The sequence below is a fragment of the Vanessa cardui genome, chromosome 4 (assembly GCF_905220365.1).
Source record: "Vanessa cardui chromosome 4, ilVanCard2.1, whole genome shotgun sequence".
NCBI classification, from domain to species: domain Eukaryota; kingdom Metazoa; phylum Arthropoda; class Insecta; order Lepidoptera; family Nymphalidae; genus Vanessa; species Vanessa cardui.
The window spans coordinates 5,006,755-5,025,746 of record NC_061126.1 but is presented as its reverse complement, the minus strand read 5'-3'; the positions used below and the strand labels follow the sequence as shown (position 1 = coordinate 5,025,746).

The 18,992-nt window shown below is 32.1% G+C and overlaps 1 protein-coding gene across 1 annotated transcript; it reads right to left on the bottom strand.

The window, feature by feature from the left end:
• Positions 1-1,848: 1,848 nt before the first annotated feature.
• Positions 1,849-18,827, bottom strand: LOC124544367 (TBC domain-containing protein kinase-like protein). The gene is made up of 13 exons (XM_047122887.1): positions 18,455-18,827; positions 17,905-18,157; positions 17,297-17,513; positions 16,674-16,936; positions 15,661-15,904; positions 15,195-15,356; positions 14,611-14,788; positions 13,966-14,172; positions 11,518-11,705; positions 7,932-8,015; positions 4,720-4,844; positions 2,750-2,921; positions 1,849-2,249 (listed from the first exon to the last, which is right to left on the bottom strand). The coding sequence occupies exons 1-13, from the start codon at positions 18,645-18,647 to the stop codon at positions 2,127-2,129; spliced, it is 2,409 nt and encodes an 802-aa protein (XP_046978843.1). The 5' UTR covers positions 18,648-18,827; the 3' UTR covers positions 1,849-2,126.
• Positions 18,828-18,992: the final 165 nt, after the last annotated feature.

Genomic DNA, 18,992 nt, shown 5'->3' with positions numbered 1-18,992 from the left:
AACTAGTACCGAATCAAAAACAGTAAAGGTTATTTTTTTTAAAGACATTGTAGGTATTTTTAAGGTCGTTTTTTATCGGTGTTCTTTATACGATTAGTCAAATAAATTAATTCTTAATGTAATTATTGTAATATTTTATTGATTGCACATTAAAACTAGAAAGAGATAATACAATACAAAAATATTTTATTAACTTGAGATTTTATTTAGGCTACTTTTATGTATTGCCATTTCAATAAAGTAAAGCAAATATTTCAATAATAATGAATCTCATGAGATTATATTAAATTATATTAAAACTGTCTTGCTTAATCATGATCAAGCAAGACAGTTTTTTATTCAATATATCACCAAAAACTTCCAGGTTAATTTTGAAGAAAAAAAAAACTAATATCAATATCTTACAAAAAAACTAGCAAATTAATATAATATATTATATTTTAAATAATTCATAAATAAGATTTAATAGCGCAGTGTTTTATTTTAATATTTAGTGTTCATGAAACACACATTTTTCTATACAATAATATTTATTTATTTACATTGACATTAGTATACATAAGCAGGATGGAGTGTTTGCTTGTTCATTTTCGTTCGTTCACTTTTCTTAAGGATATTAGGTTATTTATCGACGTTTACAATTTAATTAAAACAAATTAATATTCGACAATATCACACATATTATTCTGATCCCAATGTAAGTAACTAAAGCACTCGTGTTATTGAAAATCAGGAGTAACGTCATATCACACCCAGACCCAATACAACATAGACTAATAACTAATAACCTTTTTCTACATCGACTCGGCTGGAGATTGAACCCGGGACCTCGGAGAGGCGTACCCATGAAAACCGGTGTACACACTACTCGACCACGGACATCGTAAAATAATAATATTTTCTTCATTAGGTTACACCCATTGATAAATACATACTTCTAGTAACTTCTGAATTTAACCTAAATATTTCAAACAATTCAGACATTTGCAGAATCGCCGGTAGAATCTGGATGAGGGAAGCATAGGATTGAGCAACGTGGCGCGTGGTGGGGGAGGCCTATATCCAGCAGTGGACAGCAGTAGGCTGATGATGATGATGATGATTTCATACACTTTTACTTGGTGGTAGGGCTTTGTGCAAGCCCGTCTGGGTAGGTACCACCCACTCACCAGTTATTCTACCGCCAAATAACAGTACTCAGTATTGTTGTGTTCCGGTCTGAAGGGTGAGTGAGCCAGTGTAACTACAGGCACAAGGGACATAACATCTTAGTTCCCATGGTTGGTGGCACATTGCCGATGCAAGGAATAGTTAATATTTCTTACAGGGTCATTGTCTATGGGTGATGGTGACCACTAACCATCAGGTGGCAACAAAAACGTTTCTAGAACAAGGCCATTCGGCGACTCAACTATAACAAAATGCAGATGGAACGCACGGAACATTAAAGTGAGTAAAAATTCCCGGTAGTGCGTCAAAGTATCACTTCAATTATTAATTATTATTATTGACGTGTAAATAAAAATACGGTCGTTTCGCACTACGGGGAATTTCATTTGATTCTGCATTCGATTCAAAGAGATTTAAGAGCCTTTTTATAAAGTATAATTGGTTTGTAATTTATTTGTTAATAATTTATAGCTTCGTTTAAGTGACAATAAAAGCTGCAGGTATCGGTCGGGCGGATATTAAGCGGATGTCATATATCTAATACATACACGTATTAAATTATAAACAAGCCTCTTTAAGCAAATCTGTACTAGCGTAACTATAATACCAATTTAATTTCATTTTACAAATATTTCAAAGTACCGTCAACAAAAAAAAAATATGTAAAAACTTATATAAGCATATGTTTTAAACAAGCATGTAATACAGTCGTGAATAATTGTTATCTCTATTTCAGCTATGTTTTGATCGTAATGTTGTCTTAAATTTTCGCGATTATTACACATTGAAATAAAACTAGTTATAACGGATTTGACCACGGATATACTACCCGTGACCACGAACGCTATAAAGTGCTCGAAACGTCGGGATGTTAAAAATAATTAATATACGCGATTCAAATCCGTAATAACTAGTTTTATTTCAATATGTTTTAATTGTTTATTGATTTCGCGAGGTTATTTATGAGTTGTCTTCTTAGGCACGCTGAACAGTGAGGGCACGTGCGTGTGCAGCGCAGACACGCCGCCGTGCAACACGCACACACGCGACACTCCGCACTTCACGAGGTAGTCGCTGAACTACACACACAGAAACCACGTGTTTTGGTTATGGAGCCGAGATGGCCCAGTGTTTATAACGCGTGCATCTTAACCGATGATTGCGAGTTCAAACCCAGGCAAGCACCACTGAATATTCATGTGCTTAATTTGTGTCTACAATTCATCTCGTGCTCGGCAGTGAAGGAGTTTTCCATATCGTGAGGAAACCTGACATGATATGTGTCTAATTCCAGTAGTGGGAAATTTACAGGCTGTGTTGTTGTTGTTGCTGTTTTGGTTATAACACTTAAAATAAAAACAACACATACATTTCCTACATTTATGCCAAGGGATTTTGATCTGGGTGATGAATACATACATATTACACATACAGCAAATTTTTATCTTAAACACGCAGTTGTCCTCACGTTTTATTCCTTCGTCGCCAAGCACGAGATGATATATAAACAGAAATTAAGGCGCCAAAAACTATTTCACTTGTAACATATTAAAAAGAAAAACAAAAAGTGGGTACTCACTAATTGAGCTGTCTCGTCCTCAGCTGAAGCGACAACTATAATCTTCTTCTGCCGGATGGCTTCGGTCAGCACTTTGCTCGGGTGAGCTCCGAGGGACTTCAGCTCGTGCTGACCTAGGTGTACCCCGCTGTAGGGCACGTTTATACTGCCCTCTATACAACTCTTTTCGTATCTAGAAACACAAATAGATTTATTAGATTTTTTCCAAACACTAACTAATTTATAATAGGCTATTTGACAATGCGAAAAATAAATTGCGAATTATTGTAATCAGTGTATAATGAGTTTAAAAATGGTTATTTACTAACAAAACTTGAAAATAATACTTAATTTATTCAAAAGTCAATAAATAAAAATGCATTTTTTCAAACGTTTGTCACGTGACACAAAACGCTCCTGATTGGCCGGCTTATGATGAAGTCACTTTGCTGTAAACCTTGCTTTTCTACTATACATACCACAGATTAAAATACAGCAAAGTGACGTCATCGACCCCATTGCAGCGCCATATTGTCCAAGTAGCGTTTTCGCGCGCTATTTAAATATGATATTTTTCGGCAAATATGTAATGGAAATAAAAAAAATCTACTTTTACTGGGTTCCTTAACCTCTACTGAATAATATAAAATGGATTTTAAAAACCATTCAAATAGCCTATTATGTTTGAGACACATTAATGTTGCTCCATTGACGTCGAATGCGTGTTATACTGTTTTTTAATTTTTATTTAAGTAATTTTAATCATTATCATCATCTCCTCCTGCCCTTAACCCAATTTAATTTGGGGTCGGCACAGCATTTTGCTACTTCCATAGTTCTCTGTCAGACGTCATCTCACAAGTAACATTCTGTCTAATCATATCGTCTTTCACACAATCCATCCATCGTTTCCTTGGTCGTCCTCTACCTCTATATCCATTCGCATCCAGGCTCAATTAAAGTAAATTTAATCATGTAACTTTTTTATTATTATCAAAAAAAAATTATCGTTATAAAACAAAATCCCCGAACATGTTCTATCTATTACATAAGGCAGAACAATTAATCAGACACCCAATTCCGTGAACTCCGAAAGTCTTATATCGAAACGCATATAAAATAGTATTGTATAACATTGTATTGTAGTATTTTTCCTACTCTACGATTATTATGATTGATTTTTGCGAACAAAACGAGAATGACAACTTCAATCAGCGAAACATATATGACCTACAAGGACATAATCTTGACCAAAATAAATATCCTTTTAAAACGAGTTATTAATTAACAAAAAGGTATTAACGTACGAATGTTTTTTAAAAACAATGTTTTAATTACGTCCACATTTAAAAAATCTTTATTTTTAAAGACATTATAAAAACACTTCAGATCACGTATTGAATAGTAAGTTTGGAATTTTTATAATAAAACTAGTGACAATACTGATACTAATTATACTACGGGATTTGTTTACGACATCACATTATACACTTCTAATATTATCAGTATTTCTTCACTATGTGGTTCATGTACCACATACAAAACCCTTAAATCTCTCTATTTATATATATAAACCCTTAAAAACCGCATCAAAATCCGCTGCGTAATTTTAAAAATCTTAGTGACAGACAGCAGTAAGCCACTTTGTTTTATCCTGTGTAATGATAATGTCTAGCAGGCCTTCCCATTTCCTTACGAGTAATGTTCATACAGTTACGTATAATAGGACAAATTTCCTTTCGAAGATTAAAATAAAAAAAACGTTATAACATTGACACAAATTTCAGCTATATATGCTAATATTTTAATATATTATAAAGAGGTAAAATTACTCTTAAATAATAATGATTCAATTCTAAAAGTATACTTACTAGCATAAAGCTATAAAATTGATGAGTGCTGGATATCAATCATATTAAACTCCTTATTAATAAACTGCACCCGAGTTAAACCGGGCTGGATCGCTAGTAGATAAATAAAATTATACTCACAGCAAATTGGACCGTATGTCAACTACGCAACATTTATCTTGGCATGTCAATGAGAAGAAATCAGCGAGACTTATACGGGAGCATGTTTCAGACAACAGCACATCCAATGGAACTTCCACTACATCCTATAAAAAAACAATAACATTTTTAAATTTAGAATCGAAAAAAATAATAAGAATAACAAAATTCATTTAGATGCACATCACATATAATTAGGTCAAACAGAATTAACTAAATAAAAAAATTAACAAAATAATATGCATTAAAAAGTAAAAAAAAAAATATTACGTATTCACAATATTTTTTAAGAGTTATCATAAGGAAAATGAAATGAAAAATATTTGACTACTTAAAAGTCGATTTATGATTATATAATATAGTTACAATTATTGTAATATTTGGAGCCGGTAACGAATTGACAACCTCCTTATTTTTGAAGTCGTTTAAAAACCAGCCTATTGAAACATACATTCAGGTACATTTAATACATAACTAGATCAAACAGACTTTAAAAAGTTATTACATTTAATTTTTATCGGTAAACAAAAGTATGAGAGGCTTATGCTAGATTTAAAAAAAAAGTATCTTGTCACGAAAATTATCAATTATAGCTACTCTGTGGATTTTTCGTTTTCAACAATTTGTCAGTTGAGTTCATAATAATGAACGTAACGGAAGTCTATCATTTATTTGTGTATTTACACATAACAATAAATGTTTTTAGCTGTTTCGTGTGGTATGGTACATTTTTGTTTTTTTTTTTTTTTTTTTTTTTCTTCAAATAAAATCGTAAACGTCAACCTGTATACAATATATCACAAAATACAGTAACAAAAATATGTGTATAGAGTTAATTATTAACAATCTGTCAATTTAGAAACGACAATATAATAAATAAACTCGTTAGTTACCTAATGCATCGTTACCGCGTTATGACACATTAATTACCGATCGTTATGTACTCGATGCTAAGAATAGAATGAGTGAAGATTAAATAATTAACTATGAGGAAATTGCGTACTTAAAATTCGCAATAAACATTTTTTAAAGTCATTTGTTTTTTTTGTTATAATTGATAACTTTGTGACGTCATAATGCCAGTTTTTAGTATCAAAACAAATAAAACTCCTTAAGATTTTTTTAGAGTAAACCTATTTTCAAAACGTTATAAAATTAGTCCCATAATAGGAATTACGGAATTTTCGATATACACTTAAACCCTCCTGTTACAATGTCAATTAACTATACACTTGATGACTTCCAGGCAGGATATATTACATACACACATAATTGTAAATAACTAACATAACTGTATCCTTAAATCTTGATATAGAGTAACTACTGAGTTTCTTGCCGCTTCTTCTCACTAGAATCTACTTTCCGAACCGGTGGTAGCTTTACTTAATATAGTTGTTAAATGACGATTCAAAAGTGCTTGAATAAAGCATATTTTGATTTTTTTTTCTGATTTTTGAACTGTTAGTAGTATATAACTAATGACCAATTGACGACCACAAATAAGTTAAAGAAAAATCAGTAGAACTTTATGGGATTTAAAAACGTGATCCTGTTTTAAGATCAGCTTGTACAATCGACTGAATAAAATAGGATCTTCTCGTACAAGTCCCATTGCTTGCACCATTACAAGCCTAATTCGGATTTTAACCTATCACGCTAAATATGCAGTTAGGATCACATTCCGACACAGTCGTAGGTAGCTTTACATATTTGACATTTGTTTACTTTTTGAGGAAGGCGGTTATTAGGTACCTTGAGATCTCTGTAACCCTGTCAAAGTGCAAAAAAAAAATCGATGTTTGTAGTAATAGTTGTCGCCCGGGTTTCGGCTTCTTTCGCGTTTTAGTCATTCCTACTTCTTCAAATTTTAGGGATAAAAAGTCTATGAACTTCGTCAAGCTTATTCATAACGAATTCATCAAATTCGATTCAGTTATTTTGAACAAAATATAGACAGAAAGAGTTACTTTAGCAATACAATATTAGTACAGATTTAAGATAATCCCATAAGAAAGTCAAGTATTCCTCAGTACCCGGTATACCGGTATAAGTATCCCAAGGGTTCTGAACATATACACAACACGTGTACATAATAATATAATGCTAAAGAGTTTATTTGATGCGCTGACATCAGAAAGATATATTTAAAAGAAGGTTGTATGTTATATAAGAAGGCGATGGCGGATCAGTAACGTGCAGTTTACGCGCAGATCTACTTCCGGTTCAGAATGTACACTCATATTAATGCTTTGATATCCTTATTTTTGTGCCTGAGTGTGAAATAGAAGTCCTATATTTTGTTTTATTTATTTCTATCATAGGAATGGGTAAAATGTTGTTAAAGACGACAGTCTTTCAATATAATATATTATACTAGTTGTTGCCCGCGGCTTCGCTTGCGTTTAAGATTGTTGTCTGTCATGTATGAGGCAAAATAATAGCCTATGTCCTTTCTTGAAGTTGAAAGATGTTTACTTCAAACAAAATTTCATCAAATTCGGTTCAGCGGTTTGGTCGCGAAAGAGCGGCAGATAGACAGACAGAGTTACTGTCACATATATAATATTAATATAGATTTCGGGAAGATAACGTTACCCATCGTCGAAAGACCGCTTCAAGAGAAGCCGGTCTTGCAGTCATAAACTCAAACTCAAATAACTTTATTCAATAATATAGAAGCATTACACTTTCTTATTGATGGTCAATTGAAACACTACCACCGGTTCGGAAAAGAAAATACCCTGACCTGAGAAGAACCGGCGAAATAATAATAAGTCTGTCTTGATATAATTTCATATTTCACTCGTGAGTCGTGACTAACCGTCTTACGCTATTTTTATGATTGTATGCTTTAAAGGTTATAATTATTAACGTCAATGGCACGTATCACTTCCTGACATTTCATAGCGTTCTGCGGTGATTTTGCAGTTTGCTTTCACAGAGTAGCTCTTAATCATCAAAAATGAAATATAATACAAGCCAAATAGAATTTTATAAAATAAAAAAATATTAATATAAATATATTCATAAGCATGTAAATGATAATTTAAATAACAGTAACAATGCATTTGAACAGCAACAATAAAATGTTAGATATATTTATTTAGAAATATTATAAATAATACATTTAGAAATAATTTTATAACTCTATACGTTAATAACTGTTGCAAAAAAATTTCAATGATTAAACTTACCATAGGGTCCTTCATTTCTGGTTCATTTGTGAATCTCCTATAGCTTATGCTTCTTGGTGAGATACGACACATGTCTATCGATTCCTGAATTGAAAATTAACAATTATTAAAATCCATATTTATATTAATTGATAATACAAATCAATAAATGATACGAAAACAGAAGTTTACTTGAGATATATTGAATATTAAAAATATAATTACAGTTAATAACGTTGTTTTCATAACATACTGGTACTAAAATTTAAAACTACAGGATCTTTTCGAAACTTTAACATCTTGTTATTGAGAACAATACATATTATATTGTGTTTTTGGTTCTTATTATGTAGCAGAGTACATTACGTTTTTAAAAACTTAAGTAGTTACGTAATTAATATAGACGATGGCAAAGATTTTTTTCTATTTCATAATGGAGTAGTATACAAGAAAATTAGTCACCACTGATAGAACGCATACTACCTACGGTCATCGGCACTATTATAAATATTTAACCATCCTTAAAAGTACAATTAGATCTTATAAAATTTCCGGATTCCGCAATTTTGATTTCTAGCTGAATTACGAATACTGAATTGTTATATATACACTGAAATATGAAAAAAAAATTAAAATGTCTCAGGATAAAAAAAAAACAAGCAGATCTATAATTTGTTACTAAAAAGAAATATCGACGAACGCAAAAACTAAAATTGAAATTTAAAAAAAAATACATCAAATACATAAAAGTATTTTTGTCTAAATAGTACTCATGACTTCTTCATTCACAAAAACGACTTAACGCCGCCTAATAATACCACGACAGATATCTTATATCTAGACCTTATCACACGGCAATAAGGGCTAAAATCTATCTATACGGTAAATAACAACTTGTTGCTCTGTCATAAAGTCGGTAGAATATGCTCTATGGTTTAATTACGAGTTTTGTTCACTTTATGGGCATTAATGACAGGTCTCTAGGTTTAATCACTAAGTTCTATTCAGGCTCGAATGGAGCGAAATATATTGTGTAATAAAACGAATTCGCGCTTCATGATTGTGACAAAATCGTACTTATTTTTCATTACACTAGCGACCCGCCCCGGCTTCGCACGGGTACAATGCTGATACTAAATATACTACAGAATTTGTTTATTTACGACATCACATTACAAACTTCTAAAATAATCAGTGTTTCTTTATTACATTGTCCATGTAATTATATACAAAAACCTTCCTCTCGAATCACTCTACATATTAAAAAAACCGCATCAAAATCCGTTGCGTAGTTTTAAAGATTTAGGCATACATAGGGACATAGAAAGCGACTTTGTTTTATACTATGTAGTAATTTATATTGTTGTACACTCGACCACGGAGGTCGTGTACACCGGTTTTCATGGGTACGCCACTCCGAGGTCCCGGGTTCGATTCCCGGCCGATGTGATGTTGTCTCATATTTATTTATTTATTTATTATATTTCTTTATACGTTTATATTTCACTTTCTTCCTTAGTTATTAGAAATTATTTCGTAGAAGAACATACAATTTTTTTACGAGCAAAATAAAGTATTTCTGGCAATGGTTAACGCTACTACTTAAAAAGCCTAGCCATCATTGAATATCTTGTAAGATCATTCGAAAAGACGAAATGAATCATCCCATAAGCATATATTATGCAATCTTTGACATATAACATTATACATTGAAATGTCAGAATATCACAATAACAGCGAATAAAAATAATTTAAGCTGAGATACTCTTAAAAATTGGTCACTGAAACGACGATTTCCTACTTAGGTATATACTAAAAACTAGTCAAATATCTGTGGCCAGAACCGTTATTAACTAGTCCTTAAAACACCAATGCGCCATCAAACTTCGGACGATATTGTGACCCTTGTACCAGTAATTGAACTGGGTCACTAACTCATCAATACGGAACAAAAATTATCAAAAATCCCAAGTATTGCTTGCGACAGATGTACCTATAACGCATGGATTACACTTACTCAGATGGGCTTAGACAAAACCCAGTGTAAGAACCCAGCTTAACTTTATTTATACGAATTATATTTCGCATAGTACTTATATAGAGTCGAGATGGCCCAGTGGTTAGAACGCGTGAATCTTAACCGATGATTGCGGGTTCAAACCCAGGCAAGCACCGCTGATTCATGTGCTTAATTTGTCTTTATAAATCATCTCGTGCTCAGCGGTGAAGGAAAACATCGTGAGGAAACCTGCATGTGAAAAATTTCATAGAAATTCTGCCAGATGTGTATTCCACCAACCCACATTGGAACAGCGTGGTGGAATATGTTCCAAACCTTCTCCTCAAAGGGAGAGGAGGCCTTTAGCCCAGCAGTGGGAATTTACAGGCTGTTGTTGACATAGTACTTATATAAAATACTGTTCGAATTAATAGCAAAATAAACAACTTTGACCTTGAACTGACATTAAATTACAATTTGAATAGTTAGGGGAAAAGTACTGAATGAGTCGTTCAATGAATAAATAATACGGTAACGAAAATATTATGTTCCATGCTAGTATACATTTAAATACCTAAACATAACGTGACAACATTTGATAACACCGAATAATCACTCGCGTATAATAAAGATCAGCGCCGTATCTCATAATAAGTTATGCTATATATCAGTGTTGCTATGTATAAAAGTATTTTAAATTATATTGGCACTCTATGCTAAGTTTTATTTCTGCATAGTTACATAAACAATAAACATTCGTTTTTTGAATACTATATTTTGAAATAAAAAAAAGTTATTTTAGACGTAAAAATTGCAATAGGTTATGCTATACAGTGTTGCTATGTATATAACTAAAATTTCGTATTTATTGTGTTCATATAAAAGAAATAACATCAATTCGATTTTCGAACTTAATGCGATGCTAATTTAAAAAAAAAAACAGTAATATTGAATATAAAAACTTTTTTTTTAAATATTAACGATATTTAGTATTCATTGGTGCATACTCGGACGAGATTTATATAATCTTTGTACTAATAAATGATATTTCTTCGATCGATCCTTTGAATCAGTTAAATTTGTCTTTATGAAATACCGGATTAATAACACGAAATCGTCGTAAATATTTAAATATATAGTAAATCACGGGTTATAATTAAGTAGGCAGTTACCACAATATAAACTAATAATAAAACACACTTTATTATTTCATTAACAACCCGCCATTTCGGTCATTGACCGACGGCATGGACGAATATTTTACACACGATTTGAATTTTAAATTATATTGTTACTATTACTTTTGACTTTGTGTTATATACAAGTTCAAAGTTTTTTTTGAATAAATAATGAGCTGAATGTATATACTATTTAATGTTATATACAATAGCACTTTGACATTTATTGTTAGATATATATGTTAGATACTAATAAAAAAAAACTGTTGTTAAAGATTAAGCTTAAAAAAAAGGATCCAATATTTTAATTTCTACTTTTAACAGAATCGAAAATATTTCTAAGTTAAGAGTTTAAGCAAACTATAAAAACTAACAACTCTTAATATTATATTAACTTCTAGAAATTTCCATTAAAAAAATGTATACGCACCTTAACACATTCCCCTATATCGATTTCAGGCAGATCGGAGAACAAAAGAATGCATTCATTGAACCCCGAATCCAGCAACGTGTCTCTCAACTGCCTCAGAATTCCAACACCCATAAACAGAGGCAACGAAGGCCCTTCCACCAGAAGGGCGTCCCATAAATGGACGATTTTATGTAACGGGAATACGTCTAAAACATAATTGAAATAATAAACAATTGTAACAACCTTAAGTGTTCGACTTGAGTTTTTAATTTTATTTAAAACTAGCTGTGAACGTGACTTCGAGTGCGTTTACATCAACAACAACAACCACAGCCTGTAAATTCCCACAGCTGGGCTCCATCGTTCTCTCCATCCTTCCATCATACTGTTCCAATGCGGATTGGTGGAATATACATGTGGTAGAATTTGTATGAAATTTGTCACATGCAGGTTTCCTGACGATGTTTTCCTTCACCGCTGAGCACGAGATCAATTATAAAGATAAATTAAGCACATGAATCAGCGATGGTTGCCTGGGTTTGAACCCGCAATCATCGGTTAAGATGCACGCGTTCTAACTTCTGGGCCATCTCAGCTCTCTCGAGCGCGTTTGTATTGAACAAAACACTTATTATTGTAGCTTAAGTTACTAATTACTACATCAGCTATTTGCTAGTTGAAGTTCCATCAAATTGGTCTAGCCGCTCCAGATATTAACCGGAATAAACAGACAGACAAACAAAAATAGACAAAATTTTATTGTTATATGTACCATGTATACATATGCATTGAGTATAAAGCGGTTATATTATTACTGCAAACAGACACTCTAATTTTATTATATTAGATAGACCGAATAAATACGCAACGTGATGGTAAGTCTTAACGACAGACCATAGACACTAGATTTGCGAGACATATTAACAACTTCTTGCGATGTCAATGTCATCGACCTAACAAACTAAGACGTTTTTTTTATGGTATAGGTTGGCGGACGAGCATATGGGCCACCTGATGGTAAGTGGTCACCATCACCCATGGACAATGACGCTGTAAGAAATATTAACTATTCCTTACATCGTCAATGTGCCACCAACCTTGCGAACTAAGACGTTATGTCCCTTGTGCCTGTAGTTACACTGGCTCACTCACTCTTCAAACCGGAACACAACAATACTGAGTACTGTTATTTGGCGGTAGAATAACTGATGAGTGGGTGGTAGGTACCACTGGGTAGGTACCCAGACGGGCATGCACAAAGCCCTACCACCAAGTCATCGATATGTTCCGAAAGAATTATTCGAACGCTATATATATAACATATATAGAAATTTTGCGATCAAATTTGACCTTGAAATACTACTCTTTGGTTTTAAAGAAATTTCGCATTTCGTAATGAAACAAAATATACAATTATATTTACCGAGAGGCATGTTAACATAAAAAAGTGATTAACATATATAACGGAATAAACAAGCGGCTTTTATTCATATTAGTCTAATATTAAGTATAACAGATTTTTATCTAAACAAATTTACACCTTAATTAAAAGAGAAAAAAAATTACGCATATAGGACTAGACTGGATATTCCGAATACATATTTGTTATTCTTTTAACCGCTAACAACAGAAAGAGATAGCAATATTTCATTCCTGTCATATAAATTAATTGATTGTCTACAAAACGAAACTTCATCATTGCAAGAAAGAGAAGCTAAATATCGAATAGAATGTCTAACATTAAAGATATATAAAATACGTCTTTCTGCCAGACATGCCTGTGGCAGATATTCATCATCATCATTCAGATCAGTTTGTTACATGAATTATACACACATACACACATTTTAGCTTAATTTCTAGTGCTTGACCAGTTTTGGATCCCAATCTTTGTTAAAGATTTACGCATTGTTAACAAACAACTATTTATATTACTTTTAAATTTAGCCAAACGTTTAAAAATCAACTATTAACATACTATATATATAACTCAAATTTATCCGGTATGTTAATATCGGGTATATTTTTTTCTGAATCCGAACCAACAGCGTTTAATTTAAGAAAGAAATTATAGAGCCAAATGTAATTTGTACTTGAAACGGACCATAAACGTTGAATATTCAATTACTGTAATTTCTGGGTCGAGATGGCCTAGTGGTTAGAACGCGTGCATCTTAACCGATGATTGCGGGTTCAAACCCAGGCAAGCACCGCTGATTCATTTTTTTTGTGCTTAATTTGTCTTTGTAACTCATCTCGTGCTCAGCGGTGAAGGAAAACATCGTGAGGAAACCTGCATGTGACAAATTTCATAGATATTCTGTCACATGTGTATTCCACCAAACCCGCATTGGAACAGCGTGGTGTAATATGTTCCAAACCTTCTCCTCAAAGGGAGAGGAGGCCTTTAGCCCAGCAGTGGGAATTTACAGGCTGTTGTTGTTGTTGTTGTAATTTCTGACTTACGTGAAAACATTGTCAAGAACCAGGGTATAGCGAAGAGTTCTGGCACGAAGTTGATGTCGTGTAAATGCGTTGCCAACTCTGGCTCGTGGAACGCTGTCATCTGCCAGAACTTTGCCAAGTACTCCTTAATCACAGCGCTATTGTCTTTCAAGAAGAATTTGTGGAGGAACTTTGGTACGAAAGCTGATAAACAGGCAAATGCTCGGGCTGCAAAAGGTAACATAAGTTTAAAAATAATAATAATAGCAGGGGAGGGAGTATTATTTCCCTTTATCCATCCTGTCATAAGTTATTGATAATTGAAACAACTTACTTACAAATCATATCGATTTGCTTGGAAGTTATTTTTAATTTAGGTATATATACCATTTCCAAATTTAATTCACAAATTTTATTATCAATTTAATTATAGTTATAAAAATAAAAACATTTAATTTTTTAGCATACGCTATCTTTGAAATCAAAATATTCTTTATGAAAGCGCAAATAATTCCTAACCGGAATAACCGCCAAGAAACTCAACAGTTACTCTTTTCCACTATGATTACATTATTACTTTTCTATCTTAAATATAATTTTGTATTGAGTAATATACCTTATTTATCAATGGTTTTAATATGTGCTTTAAATGTTTTCAACGCTTACCTTCATTACAAAAGTTTAAATACAAAAAGGGAGCTGTCAACGAATCTAATCCTTGCCAGTAGACGTATTGTGGATTGGTTAGTAGCCAAGCTTTTAGCAACCTCTTCAACGTCCTATGGCCAGCCGAACCGCAAAGCAACCAGCAGTATTGGTGACACCGAGGTATATCTACATCGATCTGAAATAAGACTCTATTCATTATACAAATAAGGTTCAAATTTCAATGACTAAAAGATTCAGATTAAGTAACTCATGATTATACCACTGACCTATGTCTTGTTGTAACAAGACATAGGTCAGTGGTATAATAATTAATATAGTTGTTAATTACGGGATATTTACCATGTTTTTTATTTTTATTCGGTTCGGACTGAATTCAGTCTCGAGAACAAGACATTCGTAGATACTTTCGAAATATCGAGCTTTACCTAATAAAAATGTCTTGTTATTTAAAAAAAAAAATCAACAAAAGGTTTACTATCTTTAATTGCGGCAAAAATGTCAATTACTTTACCACTACTTCGAGATTACACTTTATAAAAAATTTAGTTCATTTATCAAGCGATCACACTCATACCGAATACCTGTCTGTCTGTTGGTGTTGGCGTCTCCTTGTCTATTCTCTCGTATTGTTCCTCAATGTCCCCCACCACACCCAATAGAGCAGCCCACACGTCCCCCCTCACTAAAGGCGGGATATCTATTTCTGCTTCAGTTCTTATATATTGAGTTGTGTATGGATAACCCTTAGAAGTAAGAATGATATTATTAGTCAAAAAAAATTCAAAAAAAAAAAACAAAAATATATATAAATATTATGTAAGTGTGTGCGTGCCTGCGTGTTTATGTACGTGTGTCATATAGCGTGTACGCGTGTATTCTTAGCTGTGAAAATTCGTAATGATTTATATTATTATATTTATAAAATTGCTAATTACTTATAGGTATAAGGCCAGTTAGCGCAGTAAATAACATATTGTGCTTAATTTATAAGGCCTATCTTTAGCAAAGGGACACACTGTGGATGGATTTAAAAATTGTTATACTCACATGCAATAGCCTTTGAAACCAGAGCAATCTATAGAACTGGTATTCAGTATCTCTTTCTCTGATTATCTTAGGCAAGGCAACAGCATCATAGTCCTTTCTCCTCTCGTGCATCAATGGGTAGAAATCCTGAGGCGGAATGTGACTTAGGCGATTCTTTAGTAAATCTAAGCTGTACTTGGCAATTCGTCGATCAAAAAGAGCCCCCGTTTTACCTCCTATTGTACCACCATCTAGAAGAATAGCTCTGAAAAAAAAAGTTTATATAATTATAACTCTTAATGAATATTTCAATAATGATTTTCATCAACGTTTTCTTTTCTTACATATACACAATATATCAATTCAATATATCAATTATTCTTCCTATAATAAAAGACAAGGGTGTTTTACTGATTACTACTTCTAATATAATATATTAGTTACTAGCGACCCGCACAGGTGTAATAATATGACACCACAGTAGAAACTTCTAAAGTTATCAGTGTTTCTTTATTGCATTTTCCTTATATTATACAAAAAATCTTCTCGAATCATTCTATCTATTAAAAAAAACCTTATCAAAATCCGTTGCGGAGTTTTAAAGATTTAAGCATACATAGGGATAAAGGGACAAAAAAGCAACTTCGTTTTATACAACATAGTGATGATGGATCCATTGTCTTATATTATTTTAAACTTTAAAGTATTTAAAAGTAAGAAAGAAATCCATAATTTTGAATCCAGGTTATGAGAGATTTATATAATCAAAGAGATTGCTATCCTAACAGAGGCAGACATTGAATAAAAAACAACAACAACAATTGATGGAAGTGGATGTTATATTACATAACATTAGGTTGTAATATTGAATTAAATTTAATTTGTAATAAATGGGTCATTTTTTTACTGTTACAAGTTTGTGACAAGCTGACAGACATTAGGACTGGATTTTCATTTTCTGGTATTTTATATTATTAATTAATTTCAGGACTTTATCAAACTAATTTTATCAAAATGTGAAATATTTTACTTACATAGGCATAGATAATATTGGTGGACTATTTTTTATGAGTCCATTCTTTTTCAATTCTGCTTGTATATCCCCCCCTGTGAGCTGCCACCAGTAATACAAGTACTGTAGCTTACAGCCCATTAGGCCACGAGGTTGCTTTATATCTTCTAGTGTTTTGCTATTAATTTTTGACAGGTCTTCATTTAACTCTGCAAATGTTGCTCTTTCGCTGGGATATATTTTAAGACATTTTTCTATTAAATTTCTCACTGTGTCTGGTATTTCCTGTAAAAATATTTTCATGACAAGCTAGTAGATTTCTGGAACTACTTCATACACTCAATGTGAAGTATCTATTTATTTTTATCTATATCCCAATTTGATTAAAACAATTCCATAGCTGTTAAAGTAACGCTAATATACATCAAATGCTGCAAAAGTTATAAATAAATTAAGTTATGGTCTAAGAATCATTGATTTATTCGTTGATAAGATTAATTGTTACATAATATATGTCTAACAAAATCATAAATTCAATTATTCTTCTTGAGTAATTAAAAATTTTAGAACTATAAAAAATCGATTGAAATCAATTGTTATAAGAGTATTTAATGATAATATAAAGTTTACACACAGCATATATACCTTATAGGCTTCAAGACAGTCATGTTCCCGGGCTATCCTTTCCGCAGGATTATTGGCATGAACCAGAGTCAGTATTCTTCTCAGTGTAGGACCTGGCTTTATATTTTTCCATAATTTTCCTATGCATAGTTCTAAAAGGATAATACCAAAATTCCAGACATCTGCTGCTGGGCCACCACCATTCAATATAGTCTCAGGACTGAGATATCTTGGTAATCTAGAAATATAAACAATACAATAGAGGGTTCCATACCATTACTTATTTAACTTATTATGTTATTGTATATAAACAAATAATAATTTTCAGATATGAGTACCAAGCCATGCATAGAAAATTTATATGTTCTAAGCAAGGCTTGGTAAACACTCTTGTTGTTTCTAAAGTGTGTATATAATAAACGTGTTTTAAGTTTTTTCGACTACTGGAAGCTTAATATTAAAGGCTAAAAAAGTTTTTCAGATGATTTTATTTATTACATTATCATAATTATACTGTCAAAAAGAAATATTGACACATTAAAACCATGTGTCGCTAGAAAAGTATACTCAGTTATAAAATAACAGAATATTGTGTCTAGTAATGACTCATATATAAGTTAAAGATATACCCAATTGGGAATGGTACTTCATTTCCTTCATTTGTCATGTAATACATTCCATAGTTAAACAATTTCACACGACCACTGCTATCCAATAAAATGTTATCATCAGACAATGTCCTGTGGGTTATTTCTTGCTTGTGGAGGAACATCATTGCATTTGTTACTTGCAGAGAAATATTTATTATCTCTTCGTAAGAAAACTTAGATGAATATTCAGCTAAAGACTTCCCAATCACTTCTGCAACTACAATGATTCTTTCTGAAAGTGTAAGAATAAAAATGTAGTATTGAATATAACCAATGCCATACCTGAGACTTATATAATTATCATATGGTGTGGTAATTGAATATTTGCAATGGAAATTATTTCTTATTTATTCTAGACAGTTGGAAGCTATTGGAAAATGTATTCAGTGCCTTATTTTTGTATATAGAAATTATATTGTTTGTCTACAGATTACGTGATTTTCTACTTTTTCCATGAGTTTGACAATGTATACAAAGGAAATGGTTACGGTGTTATTTGTTTACAATGTTTACAATAAATATAGCTCACCATGTTTGCCTCTTATAATATCAAGATATGTACACAAGTTGGTATGTTCAATCGTTAATAGTCGCTGAGATCTACCTAGTATCGTAATAGAACTAGGTGTTAAAGGTAACCCATTGCTGCCACACGACTCCCCTGGGTGATTTTTGGCAAAGAATGTACATGCCGCAAATTTACAGCTCTCGTCTTCATTCATATTGTTCTTTTTGAGATTTAAATTTTTATTTTAATATACTTTTTCAAATTGCTTATGGTATCCCATAAATGGGCGTATTTTGTTATATACTTTTAAACTACGGAAATAAATGATTTGTTTTTATTGATAGTTTCAGTCCACCTCCAACTTCTGACACTTGACTTTGACATACATTTATTTGATTATATTTTGAAAAGCCAAAAGAGTGGTCACATACAGCCCAATGTATATGTGCAACTTACAATAACATTTGAATGCTACAAAAATAACTTCTGGAAACTCTTATTATAACAAACCACATAAAAGCGTGTAAAAATTATTGTTTTAGATTATTACATTATAAGG